The sequence below is a fragment of the Ceratotherium simum genome, chromosome 2 (genome assembly GCF_057802395.1).
Source record: "Ceratotherium simum simum isolate JZ-2026a chromosome 2, ASM5780239v1, whole genome shotgun sequence".
Classification (NCBI taxonomy): Eukaryota; Metazoa; Chordata; class Mammalia; order Perissodactyla; family Rhinocerotidae; genus Ceratotherium; species Ceratotherium simum.
In genome coordinates this window covers 2,455,542-2,477,820 of record NC_141901.1, presented here as the reverse complement: position 1 = coordinate 2,477,820, position 22,279 = coordinate 2,455,542, and the positions used below count along the sequence as shown (strand labels likewise).

The window sequence follows — 22,279 nt, the reverse complement described above, 5'->3', positions numbered from 1 at the left end:
TCTGGGAGAAGCTGAGCCTTGGACTACCTTCTGACCTGCAAGGATGCCTAGACCTCCAGGTCCCACTCAGACCCACACCCCCTTGCAGGAGGGAAAGGAGCCGAGGGGTAGAGAGGGAACGCCCTATTACACATGCTGTGTTTACTCTGGGCCTGGCTGTTGACTCCAGGCCTTATCGTTGGGTCCTCAGACTGGGCTGGGCAGGGCAGGTCTGAGAGTGAGGGAGACTGGGTTCCCACTGCCCTGTGGGACAGGAGAAAGGAAGGCGCAAGGAAGTCCGCAGCAGAGCGACGACGAAGCTGCTGGTTGCGCCCACAATGAAGAGGCTCGTTCTGTTGCTGCTGGTGCTCCTGGACCTGGGGCAGGCCCAAGGAGCACTCCACAGGTGAGGCCATGTCCTCTGTACCGTGTCCAGCTGGGCAGCGCTCTGTCTTCAAGCTTAGGGCTGCTCTGGGAGAGGAAAGCTGACGGGGAAATGAAGAGGAAAAGAACCTGAGGGCTTGGGAAAGGTTTACCACGTGGCCGCCTTGAGTATGGCCTCAATCTCCAGCCCACAACAGGCCATCCCTCTGCCTCCACCTTTGTTGGAGCTGCCTGCCCAAGCCCCGGGGACTTTTTCATGTTGGAAAGAGTAGGAGCCTGCAGCTATGGCTTGTAGCCCCAAGGACCTGAGTACTTGCCCAAGGGACTGACCATGGCTGCCCCCAGGAGTTTTTCTGTCCCTTTAAATCAGCCCCACCTGAGGTTCATGGAAAACTGCAGACCATCCCACACCCTCCGTTTTCCTGAAAGATCTCAAAGAGCCCATCTTCGGGAGGGATGGCATTTCATGTCTAAGATTCTAAGAGTCTACAGGGGCAGAGACAAGACTGGACAGGCTGGGGGCTGAGAGGGCGCTGATTCTGACCAAACCCTGGCATGCACTTGCACATCCCTTCCTGTAACTCCCTAGTTAACCTCTGGAAAAATGGAGTGGGAAGAGGGGAGGGTCAGAGGGAGGTAGAAATGCATCTCCTCCTCACATGGGCTTTGTCCTCAGGGTGCCACTCAGGAGGCATCCGTCCCTCCGGAAGAAGCTGCGGGCACGGGGCCAGCTCTCTGAGTTCTGGAAATCCAAGAATTTTGACATGATCCAGTTCACTGAGTCCTGCACGATGGACCAGAGTGCCAATGAGCCCCTCATCAACTACTTGGATGTGAGGCATCCTGGGGCAGGGACTAGGGAGGAAGGCTTGGCCTGGGGCATAGCCAGTGCCTGAATGTGTAGCACTCTCTGGGGGAGGAAAGGGCAAGCATCCCAGATGGAAGGGCCCTGCTTCTGCTCTCAGCTGTGTGTCCTCGGGCAAATGACTTAACCTCTCCCAGCCCCCATTCCCTGATTGCATAACAGAGGCATTACTGCCTCCTCTGCCTTGCTCACAGTGTTATTATGAGAATCAGGATAACATAAGTGGACGCTAACAAGGCCGCGGGGGCTTGATTTGATTTACTCCCTTGTGGCCCTCCCTCTGCTTCTCTTACCTTTTATTGCCACTTTCCATGCTCTGTAAGCTCCAGTCTGTGCTAGCCCAGGCTCTGTCCCCAGGGAGCTCTCCCTGAGTCCCCTGGTGAGCACCCTTAGCCCGCCCTACCACCCATGCTCTGCTCCCTTCCCTCCCTGACCTGTAGATGGAATACTTTGGCACTATCTCCATTGGCTCCCCACCGCAGAACTTCACCGTCATATTTGACACTGGCTCCTCCAACCTCTGGGTCCCCTCTGTGTACTGCACCAGCTCGGCCTGCAGTAAGTGGGGCCAAGAGCCCTAGCGGGAAAAGGCTGGGGGCCAGTCTTGGGAGCCAGGGCCTGGCACTCTGGGGGCGGGGGGCTTGGGCTCCAGAAACTGGCCAGCCTTGCCACACCAGCTTCCCCCTCCACCTCTGAGTCTGCCCTGGGACTGCCTACAGCGGAAACAGGGCTGGGCCTGGGAGAGAGCCAAAATTTGACTGCTATCCAAGCTAGCAACTTTCATACTAACTAGAATTAATAGGGGGAAACTCAGCCGTCAAAAATACAAATCTTAGACTACATGATGACTCACTCCCCTTGGAACACCCAAAAGAATGCAGGGGAAAGTTCCATTCAGATGGCTATTCCTGGGCAGGTACGTGGGTGGGGTTCTAGTGCACCGTTCACCTGCTTCAAGGAGGCTTAGTGGCCTACCTCCCTGAATATCAGAGGTGGGGATGGTGGGGCACAATGTATGGGTGGGTCCCTTTGGCCAGAGGTAACTCAGAGGTGTTTGTGAAGATTGGAAAAGGAAGAGCTAAGGAAAGATGCCTTAGTCTATGCAGGACAAGTTCTGGAGACAGAATGTCTCAGGAAACCCCAAGACTAGGTGTCCACAGGTTAGGCGAGGAGTTGAGAGTAATTTCCTTGGATGGCAACTGTTTATTCCTGAGTTTCTTTTGAAGGCCAGGCTCTGACCCACACTGGTTGGCAGAGACTGTGGCTGGCGCCTGAAACGTGGCACTTATCTTGGTATGCCTCATGCGGTCACTGTGGGCAGTCGTGCTTGCCCAGGGACAACTCTTTAGTCCCCGTTAGGTCACCACATATGGCTAGAGAGGAATGTAGTAGCCCGATAGGGAGGGCCGTGATCTACCTTTCCAGAAGCCCCCACTCAAGGCTGGGAGTTGAGGGAAGTGACGCTGCGTCTCTGGATGTTGGGCAGGGATGAAGGCAGTGAGCTGAAGGCCCAGGCGTGAGCAGCATCCTTGCTTTCCAGAGACACACACCAGGTTCTACCCCTCCCAGTCCAGCACCTACAGCGTGGTGGGGAGTCACTTCTCCATTCAGTATGGGACTGGGAGCATGTCCGGAATCATCGGAGCCGACCAAGTCTCTGTGAGTACGATTCTTTCATTTTTTTCTCTCTTGGTCAGAGACTTGGGAGACAGAACATTGCTCAGAGCTCTTAGAGGAGTGGTTTCAGATCTGCATTAGGAAGAGGTAGAAACAAGGAGCCGGCTTCTAGGGAAAGGGGGAGGCCTGGTAGCACTCCCTGCCTGAGGCGGTGGCAACGGGTCAGTCTGCTCAGTGTGCTGGTCCTAGGGAGGCAGCAAGGGGAACTCGCGCAGGGAAATGGTGCACAGGGCTGCAATCCTGGTGGCGAGGTTCACAGCTGGCTCTCCAGGCCCCAGGAGCACTGAGGAAACAGCACCGGGCCTCCATCTTGAAGGATAAAGAAGTCCAAGGCAGGGGTCAAGGTGGGAACTCAGTTATGGAAATAAGGCGACAAGGTAGGAGGTGGGGGGCAATCACAGAGACAACGGGAATCCCAGTTGTCAAAACAGAGGCCCAAGGTGAGCACTGCGCTCGGGGTGGAGCTAGCGCGCTGCTCCTTAACCTCCCTCTGACCACAGGTCCTCTGGGTCCTACAGCTGTGGAAACCCGGCCAGTGTGGGGACAGGGAAGCAGGAGAGCCCCGGTCCTGCCCCTCCAGGTTTATGGGCAGCAGTGCATGCCCAGGCCATTGGGGAAACAGAGGCTGACCCACTCCTGACAAGCATCGTTCCAGTTTTGGGGTGGTCCCAAGGCCAGGAGGGCCCAGGCTTCATCGACATCCCTTTAAAGTGGGTGGAGTAGGACATATTATTGACTGAAAAAATGCCAGGAGCAAAACACACACCATCTCTGTAAAAATATCACATACAGATAAACAACATACTGTATTTTCTATTAGAACATATGTCCAAGTACAAATAACTATTTAGAAGGCTACATCCCAGACTGATCATCATCATTACCTCTGGGAAGCAGAGAAGGGACTGAAATTGGCATGGAAAGGGGAATCATAGCCTTTAGCTTGCTGCTCATCTGCGGGCTCACCTGGGCGGTGTGGGGCGGCAGCCAAGCCCACGGCCACTCCGGCTGCAGCTGGTTCCTCCTTCAGGTTTCCTGGCTCGCAGGCTAGCTGCACATTTAACTCTGTGACAAACAGTGTCAACTTGTGCTTCAGAACACCCTGTCACTGAGGCTTAGAGGCAGTGAGAGGACAGTGAGGGTTCCAGTCCACCCTCAACCTCGAAGTTCCAATTCACCCTCTTCTCCCACTTGGCGCCTGTCTTCCCTTGCTGACTGCCAAAACTGCAGACTCCAGGCTGCCGCACCAGGACAGAAGCAGCATCCCCACAGGCACTGTTCACCCAGCACCTACAGATGCATATAGTCAACTGTCTGGAATACAATCCTTTTCATATATAGCTCCTAATGGCTCTGCTTCTCTTATCAAACCCTGACTGACACAGATAATGAAGATATGATGTGCCAAAATTTGTGGAGGCAGCTACTGCAGTCCTTAGGAGATAACAACAGCCTGGACTGCATAGACTAGAAAAGCGGAAAGTCAATGATCTAAGCGTCTATTTCAAGCAACAAATAAACAACCAGAAAACAAGCAAAGCACAAATAAACAACAGCAAATCAAACCCAAAGAAAGTAGAAGGAAGGAAATAATACATACCAGAATAGGACATCGATAAAATAGAAAAGTCGCACAATAGAGAAAAATCAACAAAGCCAAGAATTAACTCCTTACAAAGATTGATAAAATTGGTAAACTGCTAGCAAACTAATCAAGAAAAAAGAAAAAAAATACAACTTAACATTAGAAATGAAAAATGATACATTACTGAAGACCCTGCAGAGACTAAAATGATAAGAGGATATCAAGAAGAATTTTTTTATTTTACTTTTTGCTGAGGAAGATTGGCCCTGAGCTAACATCTGTGCCCATCTTCCTCTATTTTACATGTGGGATGCCTGCCACAGCATGGCTGATGTGTAGTGAGTATGTCCGCGCCTGGGATCTGAACCCATGAACCCTGGGCCGCCAAAGTGGAACGTGCAAACTTAACCACTATACCACAAGGCCGGCCCTAAGAATAATTTTACATTGATAAATTTAACAATTTTTTTAAAAATTGGCAAATGCTTTGAGAAATACAGCATGGCAAAACTGACACAAGAAAAAATTAGAAACTATGAAGACTCCAATATCTATTTACGTATTGACTCCATTATTAAAAACCTTTCCACAAAGAAAACTCTGGGTCCAGGTAGCACTGGTAAATTCTTCCAACATTTAAGGAAGAAATAGCACCAATCCTGCACAAACTCTTCCAGATAATTGATAAAGAAGGAATACTTCATAACTCATTTTATGTGGCCAGCATAAATTTAACAACAAATTTGAAAAGGACATTATAAAAAATGAAAATTACAGACCAATCTCTTTCTTGTGAATGTAGATGCAAAATTCTAAACAGAATATTAGCAAATAAAATCTTGTGATAAATAAAAGGATAAGACATCCCAATCAAGAGTTGTTTTTTTGCAGGAATTTATCACCTGAGACAGTAAGAGGAGAAAACTGTATAGTCATCTCTATTGATAAAATTCAACACCTACTCATGGCTTAAAAAAACTCTTAGAAAACTAGGAATGCAAAGTAACTTCCTTAATCTGATAAAAAATATCTACAAAGAAGCCCACAGCGAACTTCATACTTAGTCACTTAGCCTTTTCCCTGAGAACAAGAATGAGACAAGGATGCTCACCCTCAGTGCAATAAGGCAAGAAAAAAGAAATTAAGGGCTTTAGGATTTTAAAAGAAGAAATAACACGGTCATTATTCACATATGACAAGATTATATATGTAGAAAATCCAAAAATATCTACAGACAAACTATTGGGGTTAATAAGTGAATTTAGCAAGGTTGCCAGATACTAGATCAACACACAAAAATCATTTGAACTTCTATATATGAGGAAAAACAAATGGAAAATAGATTTTTAATGACATTATTTGTAACAACACCAAAAACATCTAATACGTGGGGGCCGGCCCGGTGATGTAGCAGTTAAGTGCACACGCTCCGCTTCAGCAGCCTGGACTCACTGGTTCGGATCCTGGACGCGGACCTACTCACCGCTCTTCAGGCCATGCTGAGGCAGCGTCCCACATACAGCAACTAGAAGGATGTACAACTATGACATACAGCTATCTACTGGGGCTTTGGGGAGAAAAAAGGAAAAAAGCAGGAAGATTGGCAACAGATGCTAGCTCAGGGCCAATCTTCCTCAAAAAAAAAAAAAAGAAATACATTCCATGGAAAGTATTAAAAAAAAAAAAGTTCACTTAAAAAAAAAAATCAAATACCTAGAAGTAAATTTAACAAAAAATGTGCAAGACTTGACTCTAAAAACTGCAAAACATTATTGAGTGAAATTAAGGAAGATTTACACAAAGTGAAAGATAAACCATGCTCAGGACTCAGTATTATAAATAAGTCAAATTTTTCCAAATCAATCTATAGATTCAATGTTACCTCAATCAAAATAACAGCAATTTTTATTAGCTAATTGTAAAATTCTAAAATTTATATGACAAGCTAATTCTAAAATTATTTAGATGAAGGAAAACACTGCTAAATATTAAGATGTTATAAAGCTATAGTAATTTAGATAGCGTGGTATTGGCACAGGATAAGTAAATAGACAAATGGAACAGAAGAGAAAATTCAGAAACTACTCACACAGTCACCTGACTTCCACTGCAGTGCAGTGGAAGAAATGATGGTGTATTTAAGTGGTACTAGGTCATTTGGATATCCATATAGTAAAAAAGGAAAAGAATGTTGACTCCTACCTCACACATTACCGAACTTCAGATAGATTATAGATATAAATGTGAAAAGTAAAGCAATAAAACTTTTAGAAGAAAACATAGAAAAATGTCTTCATAACCTTAAGGTAGGCAAAAATTTCTGAAACAAGTTACAAAAACCACTAATTATAAGGGAAAAAATGGATATATTTGATTACATTGATATTCACACCTTCTGTTCATCAAAAAACACTGTTGAAAAGTAAAAACACCAGCCACAGTTTGGGAGAAGTTATTTGTAATACATATATCCAACAAGGACTTGATTCCACAATACAGAACTCCCGCCAGTCAGTAGGAAAAATGCAGACAACCCGCTTCACAAAAGGGGGTATCTAAATATTCACTTTCATTACTCATCAGGAAATACAAACTAAAATCACAGTGTAACCCACCGCATGTCCACTAGCAGACTAAAATGGAAAAGATAGGCAATACTCAGTGTTGGTGAGGATGTGGATCAACTGGAGCTCGCAAAACATTGGTACTGAAAACATCAATTGGTACCATCACTTTGGAAAACTCTTTGTCAGTATTTACTCAAGCGAAACATTTGCATACCCTACGATCTAGCAATTTTATTCCTAGGCACATCCATCCAGCAGAAACATGTACATGTGTTCACCAAGAGGCATGTTAAAGCAGCACTATTAGCAAAAGTCAAAGACAGGAAACAACCCAAATATCCATCAGTGGTAGAATGGATAAATAATGACGATATATTCATCCCATGGAATCCTAACGAACAAATTGAAACACCATGCAGTAACCATAACATTGAGTGACAGAAGCCAGATACAAAAGAATTCATACTGTATGATTCCACTTATGTAAAATTCAAAAACAGCAAAGCTAGTAACGCTGTTGGCAGTCAGGAGACTGATTACTCTGGAGGACTGCAGGGATTGGCAGGGCGCAGGGAGGGGCTTCTGGGGGCTTGAATGTCCTCTTTCTAGGTTTGAGAGCTTGCTTACATGGCTGTGTGCAGTTTGTGAAAACTCAGTGAGCAGTACACTTATGATTTCTGTATTATACTTCAATAAAAAAGTTAACATAAAAGAATTAAGTGGGGGCTGGCCCACGGCGTAGTGGTTAATTAAGTTTGCACACGCCGCTTCAGCCGCCCAAGGTTCACAGGTTCCGATCCCAAGCGTGGACCTACTCACTACTCATCAAGCCATGCTGTGACGGTGTCCCACATACAAAATAGAGGAAGATGGGCACAGCTGTTAGCTCAGGGCTAATCTTCCTCAGCAAAAAAAAAAATTAAGTGGGTGGGAATATGGCAAAATTCATTGTGCCCGTTTCATCGAGGAAAGTTGAGTAGGGGAAGAATTAGATTCAAGCCAGAGGAAGAATCCGGGAATCTGAGACCCTTTGCCAAAGATGTCCTGTGCAATTTTCCTTCGGGCTTTCTCCCACCAGGTGGAAGGACTGACTGTAGTCGGCCAACAATTTGGAGAGAGCGTCACAGAGCCTGGCCAGACCTTTGTGGACGCAGAGTTTGATGGAATTCTGGGCCTGGGATACCCGTCCTTGGCTGTGGGAGGGGTGACTCCAGTGTTTGACAGCATGATGGCCCAGAACCTGGTGGAGGTGCCCATGTTTTCCGTCTACATGAGCAGGTAAGGCCCGTCAAGCCTGCCAGGTTGAGGTCAGTTATGACTACAGGGAGACAACATGATGCAGCTGAAAGAGCACGAGACTTAGCAGTCACACACAGGGGTGGATCTCTTGCTTGGCCTTTGACCAGCTGTGTGATCTTGGGCAAAACGCTTAACCTCTCTGAATATTGAAGAAATGGGGTTTGCCTCATAAAGTCGCTGGGTGAAGCACTTTATAAACTGTGCCACGTTGGACTAATTTAAGGAATCTCTGGAATCGGATGTCCATTTATGCAGTGAACAAATACTTCTCGAGCCCCTGTTATGTACTGAGCATGCTGCTAGGCACTGGTAGCACAGTGAAACAAGAAAGACAGCCCCTGCCTTCAAGAAGCTTAATTCCGGGGCTGGGCGGGGAGAGACAGGAAAAAAATTTAAAAGTAAGCTGACAATAAAATAATTGCATGTTAATGGATGGATAAACAAAATATACATACATATACAGTAGAATATTACTCAGTCTTGAAAAGGAGGGAGATTCTAACACATGCTACACATGGCTGAACCTTGAGGACATTATGTTGAGTGAAACAAGGCTGTCACAAAAAGACAAATACTGTCTGATTTCACTTATATGAGGTACTAGAGTAGTCAAGTTCACAGAGACAGAGAGTAGAACGGTGGGTGCCAGGGGCTGGAGGAGGGGGAAAGAGGAAGTTATTGAATGCATATAGAGTTTTGGTTTCACAGGGTAAAATGGTTCTGGAGATTGGTTACGCAACAATATGAATATGCTTAATACTACTGAACTGTACACGGTTAAGATGGTAAATATTATGTTATGTGTATTTTACCAATTTATACAATTAAAAAAATTGCGTGCTGTAGTTGGAAAAGGTCTTGAGGCTTGCCTGCCTCTGGGCACTCTTGCCTGGAGTCCTGGGAGGGTCATCCCACCCTCCTCCTACACAGGAAGGAGATTTCTTACCTCTCTGACTCATTCCCAGTGAGACTTGGCCTGAGGTTACCCTGTTTTAGCATAAGCCCCTTTCCCTCATTCTCCTCTCCCATGTGGTGAGTCTTGAATTTCCTCTATGACGCTGCTTCCTCGCTAGTGTGGCTGCAGTGGGACCAGGCCTGGGCGAGTGAGTAAGAGGGCAGGTTGTCCGGACCCCTCCACTTGCCCCCTCACAGCTTCCTGCTCCCTTCCAGCCTGGGAAGACGTGAGTTGTGATGGGAAACAACAAAGGCTTTGCAGTCAGGTTGACCTGGATTTAAATCCTACCACTTAGGTTGCTTCATCTCCCTAGGTTGAGGATGACACTAGGTTGATGGAAGAATTAAGTAAGATTAGGCAGGTAAAATTCCTAGCCAGTGCCTTGCATCTAGGCCATCAACAGTTAGTTCTTTCCCCCTCGCCTCTCTAAAACCGGTTTCCTCAGATGCCCACAGACATCCGGCTCCCTTCCCCTTTACTGTCCTGCCTTGCAGTACCCAATGTTTCATATTTTTCTGATCCTTTTCCTCTGAAAATGAATCAGTTTTATGTCCTATTTCCCCAGAATCCTGTTAGGTGCCTTCCTTGACAATCGGCCTTTCTTCCCATGTAGTGACCCAGAAGGCGGTGCGGGGAGCGAGCTGATTTTCGGAGGCTATGACCACTCCCACTTCTCTGGGAGTCTGAACTGGGTTCCGGTCACCAAGCAAGGCTACTGGCAGATTGCACTGGACGCGTGAGTATCCTCCACAAAGCGGCTGTGGTCTGAGGGAAGAACTCAGAACAGGCGTAACTCAAGTGGGATTCACACTGAGTTATCCCACAGCCGGGATCTTGCTGTGTGAGGTGTGGAGCCGCTGAGCAGAAGGGCGGGAAGTGGCCTCAGTAAGCAGGGCGGCAGGCATGCGGTTCCACCTCTCAGCTTCCTTCCTTGTACATGTGGTGCGCCCTCAATTCGACGGACAAACACTCACACAGTCAACTACTCGTTGTTCATTCAACACTAATTAATACACAAGGCTAAGGCTGAGTGACGTGGGGGTGCAAAAGTGAGCTGGACTCAGATTTTGTCTTCGCGAAGCAAGTACAGAAGATGAGACATACACACAAACTACTACCATGTAAGTGGAAGGTGGTTGGGGTTCCGTGAGGTGGGCCACCAAAGTGGCCCAGCAGATGGGCAAGACAGCTTCTATCTAAGACCTCCTCAAGGGTTTCAGGGAGGAATGGCGTTGGTTGAGCCTTGATGAATATGTACAGAGAGAGAGACAGAGACATGGAGCACTGGGGAAGTGGGGCTAGATGCCTGCCAATCGGCTAGCGCTGTACTACACAAGGCAGGAACGCAAAGACATGTAATTCAAGTTTCAATTCAGCCAAGAAGACGTTCCTGCAAGGGGCCAGGCGTGGGCTGGGCACTAGGGATACAAGAGCAAAAACGCCTCCAATGTTCACTGTCTACCGAGTGTTTTTCAAACTGTAGGGATTTACCCATTTATGGGTCATGACATCATTTTAGGAGAAGACCTATAGTTTTGAGTGAAATGGAAGAAAATAGAAAATATCAGCATGCGCTTCACATATTAAGGTGAAGCATTGTTTCATGAAATTTTTAATTTTTGCATGTGTGTGTATATGCTGGGTGAAGAAGTGTATTTCTCGCTATGGATCTCAGTCAAAAAAAAATTGAGAAACACATGTGGTGAGGGAGACCAAAATGGAAATCATTAATGTGCTTGAACATGTTAGAGAGCCCAGCAGAGAGTGGGAGCTGCTGGGAGCCAGGGGAAGCCTCGGGCTGGGAGGAAGTGGGACGGGAGAGGCAGGGGGCTGACAATGCTTCCTTTGCCTTCAGAATCCAGGTGGGGGGCACCGTGATGTTCTGCTCCGAGGGCTGCCAGGCCATTGTGGACACAGGGACCTCCCTCATCACAGGCCCCTCGGACAAGATCAAGCAGCTGCAGGAGGCCATTGGGGCAGAGCCCGTGGATGGAGAAGTGAGTGCCTGCTGGGGGTGGGGACCAGGTGGGAGCAGGGGAGCTAGGCCTTCTCTTGGGAGATGCGAGGACTCTAACTGGATCCTCCGTGCTGTGTTTTAGTATGCTGTGGAGTGTGTCAATCTCAATGTCATGCCGGATGTCACCTTCACCATCAATGGAATTCCCTACACCCTCCAACCAACTGCCTACACCCTGCTGGTAAGAACTGTTTCCTAATTCTGCAAGTCACAGGGCCACCCCTACCCGCCTGCCACTTCCCCTTTTCCAACAGTCGCCTGCACTCAGGCTGCGTTTACCCCAAGCCCTCCTCCCATCTTATCCTGCACTGAAGTGGCCTTCCCTCTGGGAGGGACGCAGCTGCCCGTGGTCCGCCATGTTCTGCCATCCCCTGTTCAGCCACGAAGCAGCAGCAAACCTTGGACAAGCCATTGACTGAGGTTTTCTGACATTGTCGTGTAGGACTTTGCAACTGACAAAGTTTAATCCTCTCAACTATCAAGTCAGACTGGGAATGTTACTGTCCCGTTTAACAGATGAGGATATTGAGACTCAGAGAGTTAAATGATTCAAGATATGAGCTGCTTGGGGAGAGGGGTTACAGAATAAGGTTTTTATCTTCTAACATTCAAATTCACATTCTCCTCAAACAAGAAAATGTCTTGTTGCAGTAGATTCGTTAAGTCTGGAGGGAGAGGTAGAAAGGGAACTCCTGGATGTTTTGGAAACCTATGATCACTTCACACCACAGTTGGCCCGAATTTGCAGTATCACGGCTCTTTGGCAACACACTTGAACGCACTAACTTACCCCCAGAGTCACTCACAGCGTCAAGGTGACTGTGCCAGAATGGAGGCGCTAAGGTGTGGACCGCGGGCATTGGGGATTTACCTACCCCCACGCCTCGATCTACATTAACCCCTTCCCAAAGCCGCCAAATAGAAACAGACAATGCACGTGAAAACAGAGGTTTTGCTTTAAAACACAGCTTCATGTCAAGTCCCTTAAGCTCTTCCAAAAAGGGAATTCTGAAGCTGCCACTGTGAACACCATACTGAGGACAAGCTAGACATTTCACCTGTGCCAAGTTCACCAGTCTGTACACCTTCACCAGCCCAGCACCCACACGCTCCCACCTTCATGCTCTGTGAGTCCTGCTCACCCCACACCCTTCCCTGTGCCCAATATGGTGCCAGTGTCCTTTTCTGCCGGCAGATTTCGGTCAGGGCCACCTCAGTCCACCAAGAATGCTGTAACGACTTTGCATTTTTACCCCTTTCTCTCAAGAAGGCTCTTTAAGCCCTCTGCAAATTTTCCCGGCAACCTCAAATTTCAAATGGTCTTAGAAAGACCACACGTGCCTGTTAGACCCCAAGTTTGCCAAACTAAAACATAAGGTTGAGGGAGGTTACACTCTTCTCACGGAACAATGGTGCCTACTTGCCACACACCTAAAAGGAGCCACTCAAATGACTCTTCTCAGAACACCAACAAGAAAATAGCAGTGGCTAGCCACTTATAGAACAATTTCTCTCCCTTAACAAAATTGAGTTGAGTTTCTCAAGAAACTGGAGAAATCAGAATTGAAGCCAAGATCTTCTAATGCCAAACCTTTTGCTCGTCCAGCCATGCAACAAGGCTTCAGTTTTCCCAATTGTAACATGGTGGTGGGGGATGGGGCTGTATAATAGATGAGCGATTCTCAAAATCGTAGAACCTAGAAGCCCAGGTGCGCATATATGAAATTGTGCAAACACTTTGTTGAGTAGACAGGTAGAGGTGTGTGAAGTGGGAGGAAGAACCAATCATCCAAAATTGTGAACAGCTGTCCAAGATCATTCGGTATAGCCACCACCACCACACAGTACAGCCTCTAGGCAGCACCACTTCCTTCTTCCCCTCTGTGTAACTTACATTCTTCTTTCCAACCCTAGGACTTCGTGGATGGAATGAAGTTCTGCAGCAGTGGCTTTCAAGGTCTTGACATCCAGCCTCCAGCTGGGCCTCTCTGGATCCTGGGCGATGTCTTCATTAGACAGTTTTACTCTGTCTTTGACCGTGGGAATAACCTTGTGGGGCTGGCGCCAGCAGTCCCCTAAGTAGGGGCCTTATGTCTGTGCCTGCCTGCCTGACACCCCTTGGAAATCCAGCTGGGCCTATTAGGTTGTGGCATTCTTCACAGCTGTCAAATAGTCTTTTTCAATCGGATATAATTGTCCCAAAGCTGCAACTGGAATTAGGACCAAACAGAGCATGAGAACACACACACTCACACACACACTCACACATACTTTACACATACCAACATACATACCACCTCCACCACCATCATGATGGAAGAATTAAGTTGTATGCCCATACCTTTTATGGCTTTTGGCTAATATTTTATTATGGAAATCTCCAAACGTGCACAAGCAGAGATTCTAGAACAATAAATCCCTGTGCACCCCACCCAGCTTTCAGAACCCACCCAGACATGGCCAGGCCTGTTTTATCTGCTCTACACCTCTCCTCGCTCCAGCCCCACATGCCTGGATTATTTTGAAGCAAATCCTTAGCATCATATCATAAATCATCACATCAAGGGTTTGTCCATAAATCCTTCTAATATTCTTAAATATGCAGTCAGTGTTTGAATGTTCCCTATTATCTCATAAATGTTTGCTCATTTTTACAGTTGATTCGTTTGTATCAGGATTCAAAGTCCACAAATTGCATTTATTTAAAATGTCTCATGTCTCTTTTCATCTGTAGCATTTACCACACTCTGAATTTTGCTGGTTGAAATCCAAAGGTGTCGCGTAACATGATTCTCTGAGCCCATCTTTCCTGTAAAGTGGTAGTTAGATCCAGAACTCTGATTTTGTGGCAAGAATATTTCCTAGATGGTGTTGGGTGCATCCCATTGTGTCCCGTCAGGTGGCAGATGACCTGGTCCTCTCTGTTTGTCGTGTTGGGACTGGTGAGAGGGTTCTGGAGTTGTCAGCCTCATCTACCCGTGACAGGCTTCCCTTCAGGATCTGACCCGAATGTTTCCACAGCCAGTGATGAGCGTTGCTTAGACCCACGCTGTCATTAGGGGTTGCGAAACAGGGATTTTTCTAATTCTATTTTTCCTCCTGTGTTTGTTAGCTGGAATTCTTCTATAAAAAATAACACTTTCATCGACTATTTGCTCACCATGAGGTACAGCTCATACAGGAAAGGCAAGATTACTTGCTTTTTTCCCTTTATCTACCAGTTTTCAGAATAACAAGTGTGTCTCAACTACTGCAGTGTTTTAGTGCTCAAATCACCTCACCTTTAGCCGGTGTGCGCCCCTCAGATTACTTACTGTGGACTTTTGACCTGACCTCAATACAAAGAGATGTTCTGGGCACATTTTCCCAAGGAGTCCTGCTTCCTCGTAGTGTGGTCATACGTTTGTTGTAAATGAAAATATCTCATAGTAAAAGGTGGGGGGGGGTGGTGGACAAAGACTCTGAACTAACCCTTTTCACCTTTGGGGACCCAGGGCCATCTGAGGGAGCTGACGCGGAGAGTCCAGGGCTGAGGCGCATCCCCATTCTGGTGGGATCTGTTGCCACCAGAAACGTCTTGTCTTTATTTTCCTCCCTTTCCTTTTTACTTTTGTCAAAATGGAAATAGCTCATGTTTTTTCTTATTATAAAATATGTGCAAGTCCTCCATGATCCTCCCCCTTGGAGATAAGCATTATTATCAATTTGAAGTTGTTTTATGCAGACTCGTTTCTTTGTATATATAAACAGAGATGGCTATTGGTAAGGAAACCTTTCTCTTCCTAAAAAAAAAAAGGAATCACACTACACATCCTTGTCTCTAAAGTGCTCTTTTCATTTAAAAGTAGATTCCACATCAGTACAGACAGCTCATTCCTTCTAACATCTCACAGTGTCCATTTACTTATCAAATCCTCTCTTAATGAACATTAGGTTCATTTGGGATGTAACTCAATCCCATCCAATAAATATTGATTTTGTGCCAGGCACCAAGCGAAGCACTCCAAGGCCTGCCAGACACCTGGGGCAGGCTCTGGCTGTCACTCTTGGCAGCAGGGGTCATGGGAAACACACCAGGCTTAAAGCCAGATACCCTGGATTCACATCTGCGCTCTGCCCCTCATCAGTCTGGTGACCTTGGCTGATTCCTTCACATCTCTGAGATCTGCGCCTCACAGAGCTGCGGGAAGAGTCAAGGAGCTCACCGGGACGGAAGCACTCGGCTTGTAATGTTAGCTTCCCTTCCCCTTTAGGTATCATGGTCAAAGTAGATGGCGGCCACACACATATACTCACAATTTTTTGTTTTGTTTTTACTTTTTTTTTTTTTTTTTTACTAAATTGTTGCTTTCAGAGTTAATTCACAACAGCTTGATCCGAATAAGCTATCAAAGCATTATAGCAGAGCAGTTAACATCACAGGGTCTAGAGTCAGACACTAGGTGTGGGACCTCTGCACCTCAGTTTGTCCATCTGTAAAGTGGACGTGATAATAGTAACTACCTCATGGGTTTATTGGGAGGATTCAATAACAACGCCTGGGTGTAAACACTTAACTAGTTTATATGCCTGTGCTCACCAAGGGTCCAGACCTTCATTCAGCTTAGTCAAATCTCATTAAAGGTGGGAGGCCCTAGAGTAAAAAGGCTTTATGACTCTTCCTCTAAAACAAAGCACCCCAAGAGCCCTATGGGAACCAACTGTCAGACAACAGCCCTGCAGGCTTTCTCCTTAAGGGGCACCTCTGTGTGGGGCGGGCTACCCTGGTGTGCTAAACATGCCAGCCCGGTGCCTGCTCATCCAGGAGCCTGAGTGATGGGGGCCGGGGTGTGAAAGTGGTGCTTAGGCCCCCCCGCAGGAAGTGAAAGCACGCTTGGGCCCGAGGCTGCCCTGACCCAGTTCTGCTCTGAGCACTCGGGTCGCTCCAGGCAGAAGTGGTGCTTTCAGTCAGCATGGACTGAACTCTACTGGCTGTGGAAACCCGCTGAGCCCTGTTAGCTGCTGTGGGTTTTCCAAAACTGACCTCTGCTCTCTGTGACCTTCACATCAGTGGAGTTACCCCTGAAATCCAGGTCCTTGTCCCATGTCCCATGTCTGATACTAGGTCACAAAGCTCTCAGGGATGGGCCAAGAGCTTTGGCCAAGCTTCACCATGCCCTGGGAATTGTTGTTAAAAGATGATACACTTGTTTCCTAGGGCTCCCGTAACCAAGTACTGCAAACTTGGTGGCTTAGAACAACAGAAATTTATTGTCTCACAGTTCTGGAGGCCAGAAGTCCAAGATCAAGTTGTCAACAGGGCCATTCTCCCTCTGAAACCGATAGGGGAGAATTCTTTCTTGCCTTCTCCGAGCTTCTGGTGGTGGCTGGCAATCCTTGGCATTTGTTGTCTTGTAGCTGCCACACTTCAGTCTCTGTCGCCACCATCAAACAGTGTTCTCCCTGTGTGCCTCTGTCTCTGTGTCTCTTCTCTCTCATGAGGACACCAGTTATATTGGATTAAATGCCTACCCTACTCCAGTATGAGCTCCTCTCCACGAATTGTGTCTTCAGCGACCTATTTCCAAATAAGGTCATTCTGAGGCCCTGGGGGTTAGGACATCAGCATATCTTTTGGGGGGCGAATTCAACCCAGAGCAGATGCTTTGCTAACTAACTGCTCTTTTATTTGATTTGTGGCTTCTTAAATTCCTTTCAGGAGCTTTTAGTATTTTGTCTTTCTTTCTTTTCTTTTTTTTTTCCCCCCTCACAACAAATCTGTGAATTAGGCGGAGCGGTTTTATTACCCTGTTTTCTAAACGGGGAAATTGGAGTATAAAACCATGGAACAATGTCAGAAGTCGAGGTGCCGGTGGAATCTGCGTCTCATGGCTCCTCCTCCACTCTTCTTATCTGCATTCCTCCCCAGGGGACCTGGGATCTGTCAGTGCAGATTTCTGGTGCAAGGACAGCAGGTAGACACTAGTTGGGCCGCCCCAATAATATTTACTTTTTAAAATAAAAATCTATTTGCTGCTGAAAGGTCAGTGGTTGCTGATCCCAAGAGGATGCAAACAGCTGCCTCCTGTCTGCTCCCGCGTGGAGATAAGGCCCTGCTGAGAGCACTCTAGGGAACCTGCTGTTTCTGTGTGTCAACACTACTTCCTTTGAGGACTCGTCCCTCTCCTGTTCTAGTGACCCTGTGGCTAACAGTCCTGGGGGCCTGTCATCACCACGGGGAGAACACAGACCTCATGTCACACCCAGCAGATACCCTGTCCTGGGAATCTGAGTGTTGAGTGGGACCCCACAGCGAGGACGGGTGCTTGGAGCTGAGTCGTGCTCCAAGAGAGATAGCTCCCAGGTCCCTAGTGCAGAGATGGCCAGGGCTGCCCTCCTCTGTCCTTCTAAGGCCTTGGTGCTCATCTCTTCCTATTGCTTCCGTTGTTCTCAGTGGAAGAACTCTGGCCATGCATCTTACAGTAGGAGGAAGATCGGGCTCACTGTCCTGCCATGGGAGTCAGCAGCCTCAAGACTGTGAAGTCTGATCCCTTCTCTAAGGAAAGCTCGAGAGCGTGGCTCAGAGTCTTTGGCTGGGGAGCTCATAAAAGAAGAGCTTGTGCTCACAAGCATGGTGAGGGTAGAGGAGACATGTGAGAACTTACTCAGCACCCTACAGACCTGGGGTGTTGTAAAGGCACCAGGATTTGGAGCTACAAGTTTAGGCCTCGGGACCATAATATGCTCCCACTCCTCAGTTTCAACATCTGCCTCTTGTCTTTTCAGTACCTGCCAGGTTATGAGGGGACACTAACTTCTGTAACAGATAAACCCCCAAATCACAGTGACTTAACTCAATAAAGGTTCATTTCTCATTCATGGAGAGTTCAGCTGAAGAGTCGCAGGAGTCAAAGACCTGGGGTCCTTGCGTCTTGTCATTCCCACATCCCCTGGGACCTCAGAGTCATTCTTTTTGTCCTGCAGACAGGGAGAGACTACGGCAGATCCTGCGAGAGGTGGTAACGGGCCAGGACTGAAAGAGGCCGAGGAACCAGCAGGACATTTCCTCTACATCTAGTCAACTTGAGCTCCAGGAGGGCAGGAACTCCGTCTTGTTCACCACTCTATCTATTGGCTAAAATGGAGTCCATGGCCACACCCATCTACAGGGGCTGGAAAATACCATCTAGCTATGGCCTGGAGGTGTGCGCGGGCTTTAATGAACACTAGTAGTCTCTGCCTCATCCGACCTCCAGCTGGGATCTTTTTCTTTCTCCCACTCCTTAAATGTGCATGTGTCTCAGGCTCTACCTCAGCCTTCTTCTCTCTCTCTCTCTGCCCCCTCCCCTTTCACACCCGTGGAGATGAGGCGCCTCTGCGTGGATGTAATCTGTGGAGACAACCCCATGTCTACATTGCTAAGTAGATGACATGATAAGCTATGACATTTTCAGATGAACTCCTGTATCTTTGTTCCTTGTCCTGCTCTATCGAACCTGAGCTCTGGTCCTACAATTCATTCATTTACCCAGCAGATATTTATGGAGCCCTATCTTGGTCCCACTTCCTTAAGGGGAAACTTTTTTAAAATGTCTGAGTCAGAAGCTTACATTTAACATTTTAGTGGGAAGTTCAATTCAAAGGAAGCAAGAGAGGGGAAAAGGGAAGTGAGGAAGAGAGAGAAGGGGAATAAATACAAGGAGGTGAGTTTCCAAGCTAACTACAGATTTGCAACAAACCCAGCTGTTGCTCGGTTCCACAGGGCCTCTCCAGCGAGGCCATGTGGACTGAGTGCAGCTCAGGACGGTCCGATGGCAAGGTGGCAGTGAGAGGCAGGCGGCAAGCTTGAACCTCTATCTGCTGGCATCTTTTCCTCCTGTCTCTGTTGGTCACAGTCTTTCTCATGGGCCTTTGGTCCCTGCACGCCCAGGTTGTATTCCCAGCCTCTCCAGGAAGCTGCTGGGAAGCCAGGGCCTCTGCCATTCTACCAGCCTGGGAGCGGGCCCTGCGCCTGCTTCTCCTCGGTCAGCACCCTGCTTGCAGCCTCCTTGACCTCTAGTGGTAGTGATCCTAGATTTGGGGCCAGGGAAATGCAGGGGCCATCAGCAGAATTGCTCTGGTCAGAAGCCAGACAAGGGGCTGGGGCTGGGTGGGGGAGGGGAGTTAGGACCAAGCACCGAGCACGTGCCAGGCACTGTTACTGTGATCTGGGGACAGAATCATGAACAAGATGATAGAGTTCACCCTCATGGAACCGAACTGGTGTCGTGGAAATGTCCTGCTGGCACCTCAGCCTCAGTTTAGATGACACGGAAGCCCCCATGTCCCCTTCCAATCCCTCCATGTTTCCCATCTCCGTCAGTGGCATGCTGTCCCCTCAGTTATGCCAGCTCAGTATGCAGAGCCGAGGTTCATTCCTCCATCTGCCTCACGCTCTTCCCACTCCCCTGGCACATCTTCAGGTTCAATTAACGTCTATTGAGAGCTCTCTAAATGCCGGGAGTGAGAGAAGGAAGGGTGTCTTGCTCCCCACTGAATACACCGCATCCAGCTCATTGCCCGGCGCACAGCGGGTCCTCCATAACAGCAGCTGAACGACTGAACAAGTCAGCGATCTAATCTTCACAACAGCCCTGTCGCTTCTGTCACATAATTGCTTCTATGACTTGTTTCCTTGTCCCCATGCTCCTAGTCATGACCTTTCATCAAGAGTATTTCAAGAACCTCCTGATGATGTGATTCTGGTCTCTGCTTCTTCCAGACACATTTCTGAAGCCCAGCTCTAATCACACCCTTCCTCTGCCTTGAACTTCACAATGGCTCCCCTTGTGCACCAAATGGAAGCCAAGCTGACTCGACCTTCAGGGCTCTCTAGGGCCTTGCCTCAGTTTGACCTCCTGTCCTCCACTCACATCTATTCCACCCCGGACCAAATGGAACTATCCCCATTTTCTCACTTGTACACTTTCGCTCCTGGGATTCCTTCTACCCTGTTCACCAGAGGAGCACGTTCCCCAAAATGGCTCCTTTTCAACGATTGCTAAGACCATAGCGAAGAGATGCTAGACGCAGTGCCACGAGAAAGCAGACTGAGCTCTCAGTCCTGTGGGATGCCCACCGCGAAAGTGTCAGCTCTGACTCGGAGCCCCGTTCGTGCACACTCTCTTCTGCCTAGCAGAGACTCAGCATCCCCACTCCTCTCCTCACCACCTAGGGCCCACCTCCCCCAGATGCTTCTTATATTGAACCTGACTCCCTCCTCCACCTACAACATGTTCCTACCCTGTGTATCCCTTAAGCTCCAATTGGAATCCCTCCTTCCGTAAGCCTTTTCCTCCTCTAAAGCCTCTAAATCCCCACAACCCTTTAGCTGCGTTTCTTATATCGTTATTCACACTATGTCTTATTTCCACTGATGAAATGCAAGTATCCAAAGGGTCTGACATACTCAGATTATTGAATGAATGCATGCAGGAAGGAAGGAGAGAAGGAAACTCAATGAATGTGGCGTCAGAGCCTCCACCCTGTGGGCCATCATTCTCCACTGGAGCACGTGTCAGAGGAAGGGGACGAAGGTGCTGACTCTTGATCCGTGTGAACAGAGGAAGTGGGACTGGAGCCCGAGGGTGGTGGATGACTTGGCTTCCAAAGGTGTCAGGGACAGTTCTGCAAACATCCCCTAAAAGTATAAGTTTCAGTCCCGTGTTCAGAGGCTGTAAGGCCTGGTGGAGGCTAGTTCACTTCCCCTACCCAAAAGCAGCCAATGCAGCAGGCCCTATGGCAGCTTGTATATGTTCTCTGACAGGGGCTCAAACGTGCCTCCACAGACATTCAATTCATGCTCCCTCCCTGTCTCTCTCTGTCTCTCTGTCTCTCTCTCTCTCTCACACACACACACACACACACACACAAACACAAACACAAATCTTTCTTTAAAACATGGTCTCAAAAAAATAGAAGAATGTGGGGGAAACAATTCTAAAGGGCAACGCCGTACGAATCCAGGGTGGGCTGACTGCCTTTCTCAAGTAAGCACAAGATTCCACTCGCACTCCACAGAAATCTTTGCACGCTCCCTCCAGGCATGTTTGCTAATTGAAGCAAGGAAACGAGCCTCAGCTGGAGCATTGGTGCCACCAAAAACTCCCTCCTGAGCCTGTCCCCGGCACCGCGTGTGCAAGTGTGGGGTGAAGGATACTAAGTCCGCCCTTAGGTGCGTCGTGTCTGGTTAACCAAACAGACACGGACAGAAGCGACAAAGCAGCATCGCAGACTCATGCTGGACACAAGGAGGAACTTTTTGACAGAAAGATTACTGAACAAAGGAATGGGCTGCCGAGGAGGAAAACCTCCACCTCAGAAGGAATGTGGGGATGGAGGGGTGCATCAAATGTGTTACAAGCCTTGAGGGCATCCGTTGGGATCTGTTAACCCACCTAATTTGGGCATGTCTACACTCATTTTATTCCCCTTTTATCTGCCAACCATAGGCAGCTCAAAGAGACAGCACGGTTAGTGTCACGCTAACAGCATTTTAAATTGCTGTAGTCTTCTAAGTGCTCCAGGTTGAGTCACACATCCCCATCCGAGAGGCCCGGTGAGATGTCAGGACTTGCCTCCCATTTCACAAGCCCGGAGTGTGTATGTGTGTGTGGTGGTGGTGGCGATGATATGGTGTGATGTGGAGTGTGTACAGTATTAGGGTGAGGGCTAGGCGCGAGGGCCAGATCGTCTCCCTGCCAGGCTGGTGGTGGGACCGAATCTACTACACATGTGACACTTCAACAAACAAAAGGGCCCTTTTACTGGGTGGCTTCCAGCAGCAGAGGCAGAAGTTCCTAAAACCAGCCAGAGGCTTTTTATGGTGCCCACGAGTCAGCCCGTTACTTTGCAGGCCCTCTGACCCACAAGATCCCACCCTCAAGCCTTCCATTCCACATCTCCCCCAGGGCCAGAGTCCCTACAAACTAAA

General features: G+C 48.0%; 1 protein-coding gene across 1 annotated transcript; it reads left to right on the top strand.

Moving 5' to 3' along the window:
- Positions 1 to 219: 219 nt before the first annotated feature.
- Positions 220 to 14,716, top strand: CTSE (cathepsin E). The gene is made up of 9 exons (XM_004425107.3): positions 220 to 385; positions 1,040 to 1,196; positions 1,669 to 1,786; positions 2,769 to 2,887; positions 8,136 to 8,335; positions 9,925 to 10,047; positions 11,167 to 11,308; positions 11,411 to 11,509; positions 13,243 to 14,716. The coding sequence occupies exons 1-9, from the start codon at positions 318 to 320 to the stop codon at positions 13,405 to 13,407; spliced, it is 1,191 nt and encodes a 396-aa protein (XP_004425164.1). The 5' UTR covers positions 220 to 317; the 3' UTR covers positions 13,408 to 14,716.
- Positions 14,717 to 22,279: the final 7,563 nt, after the last annotated feature.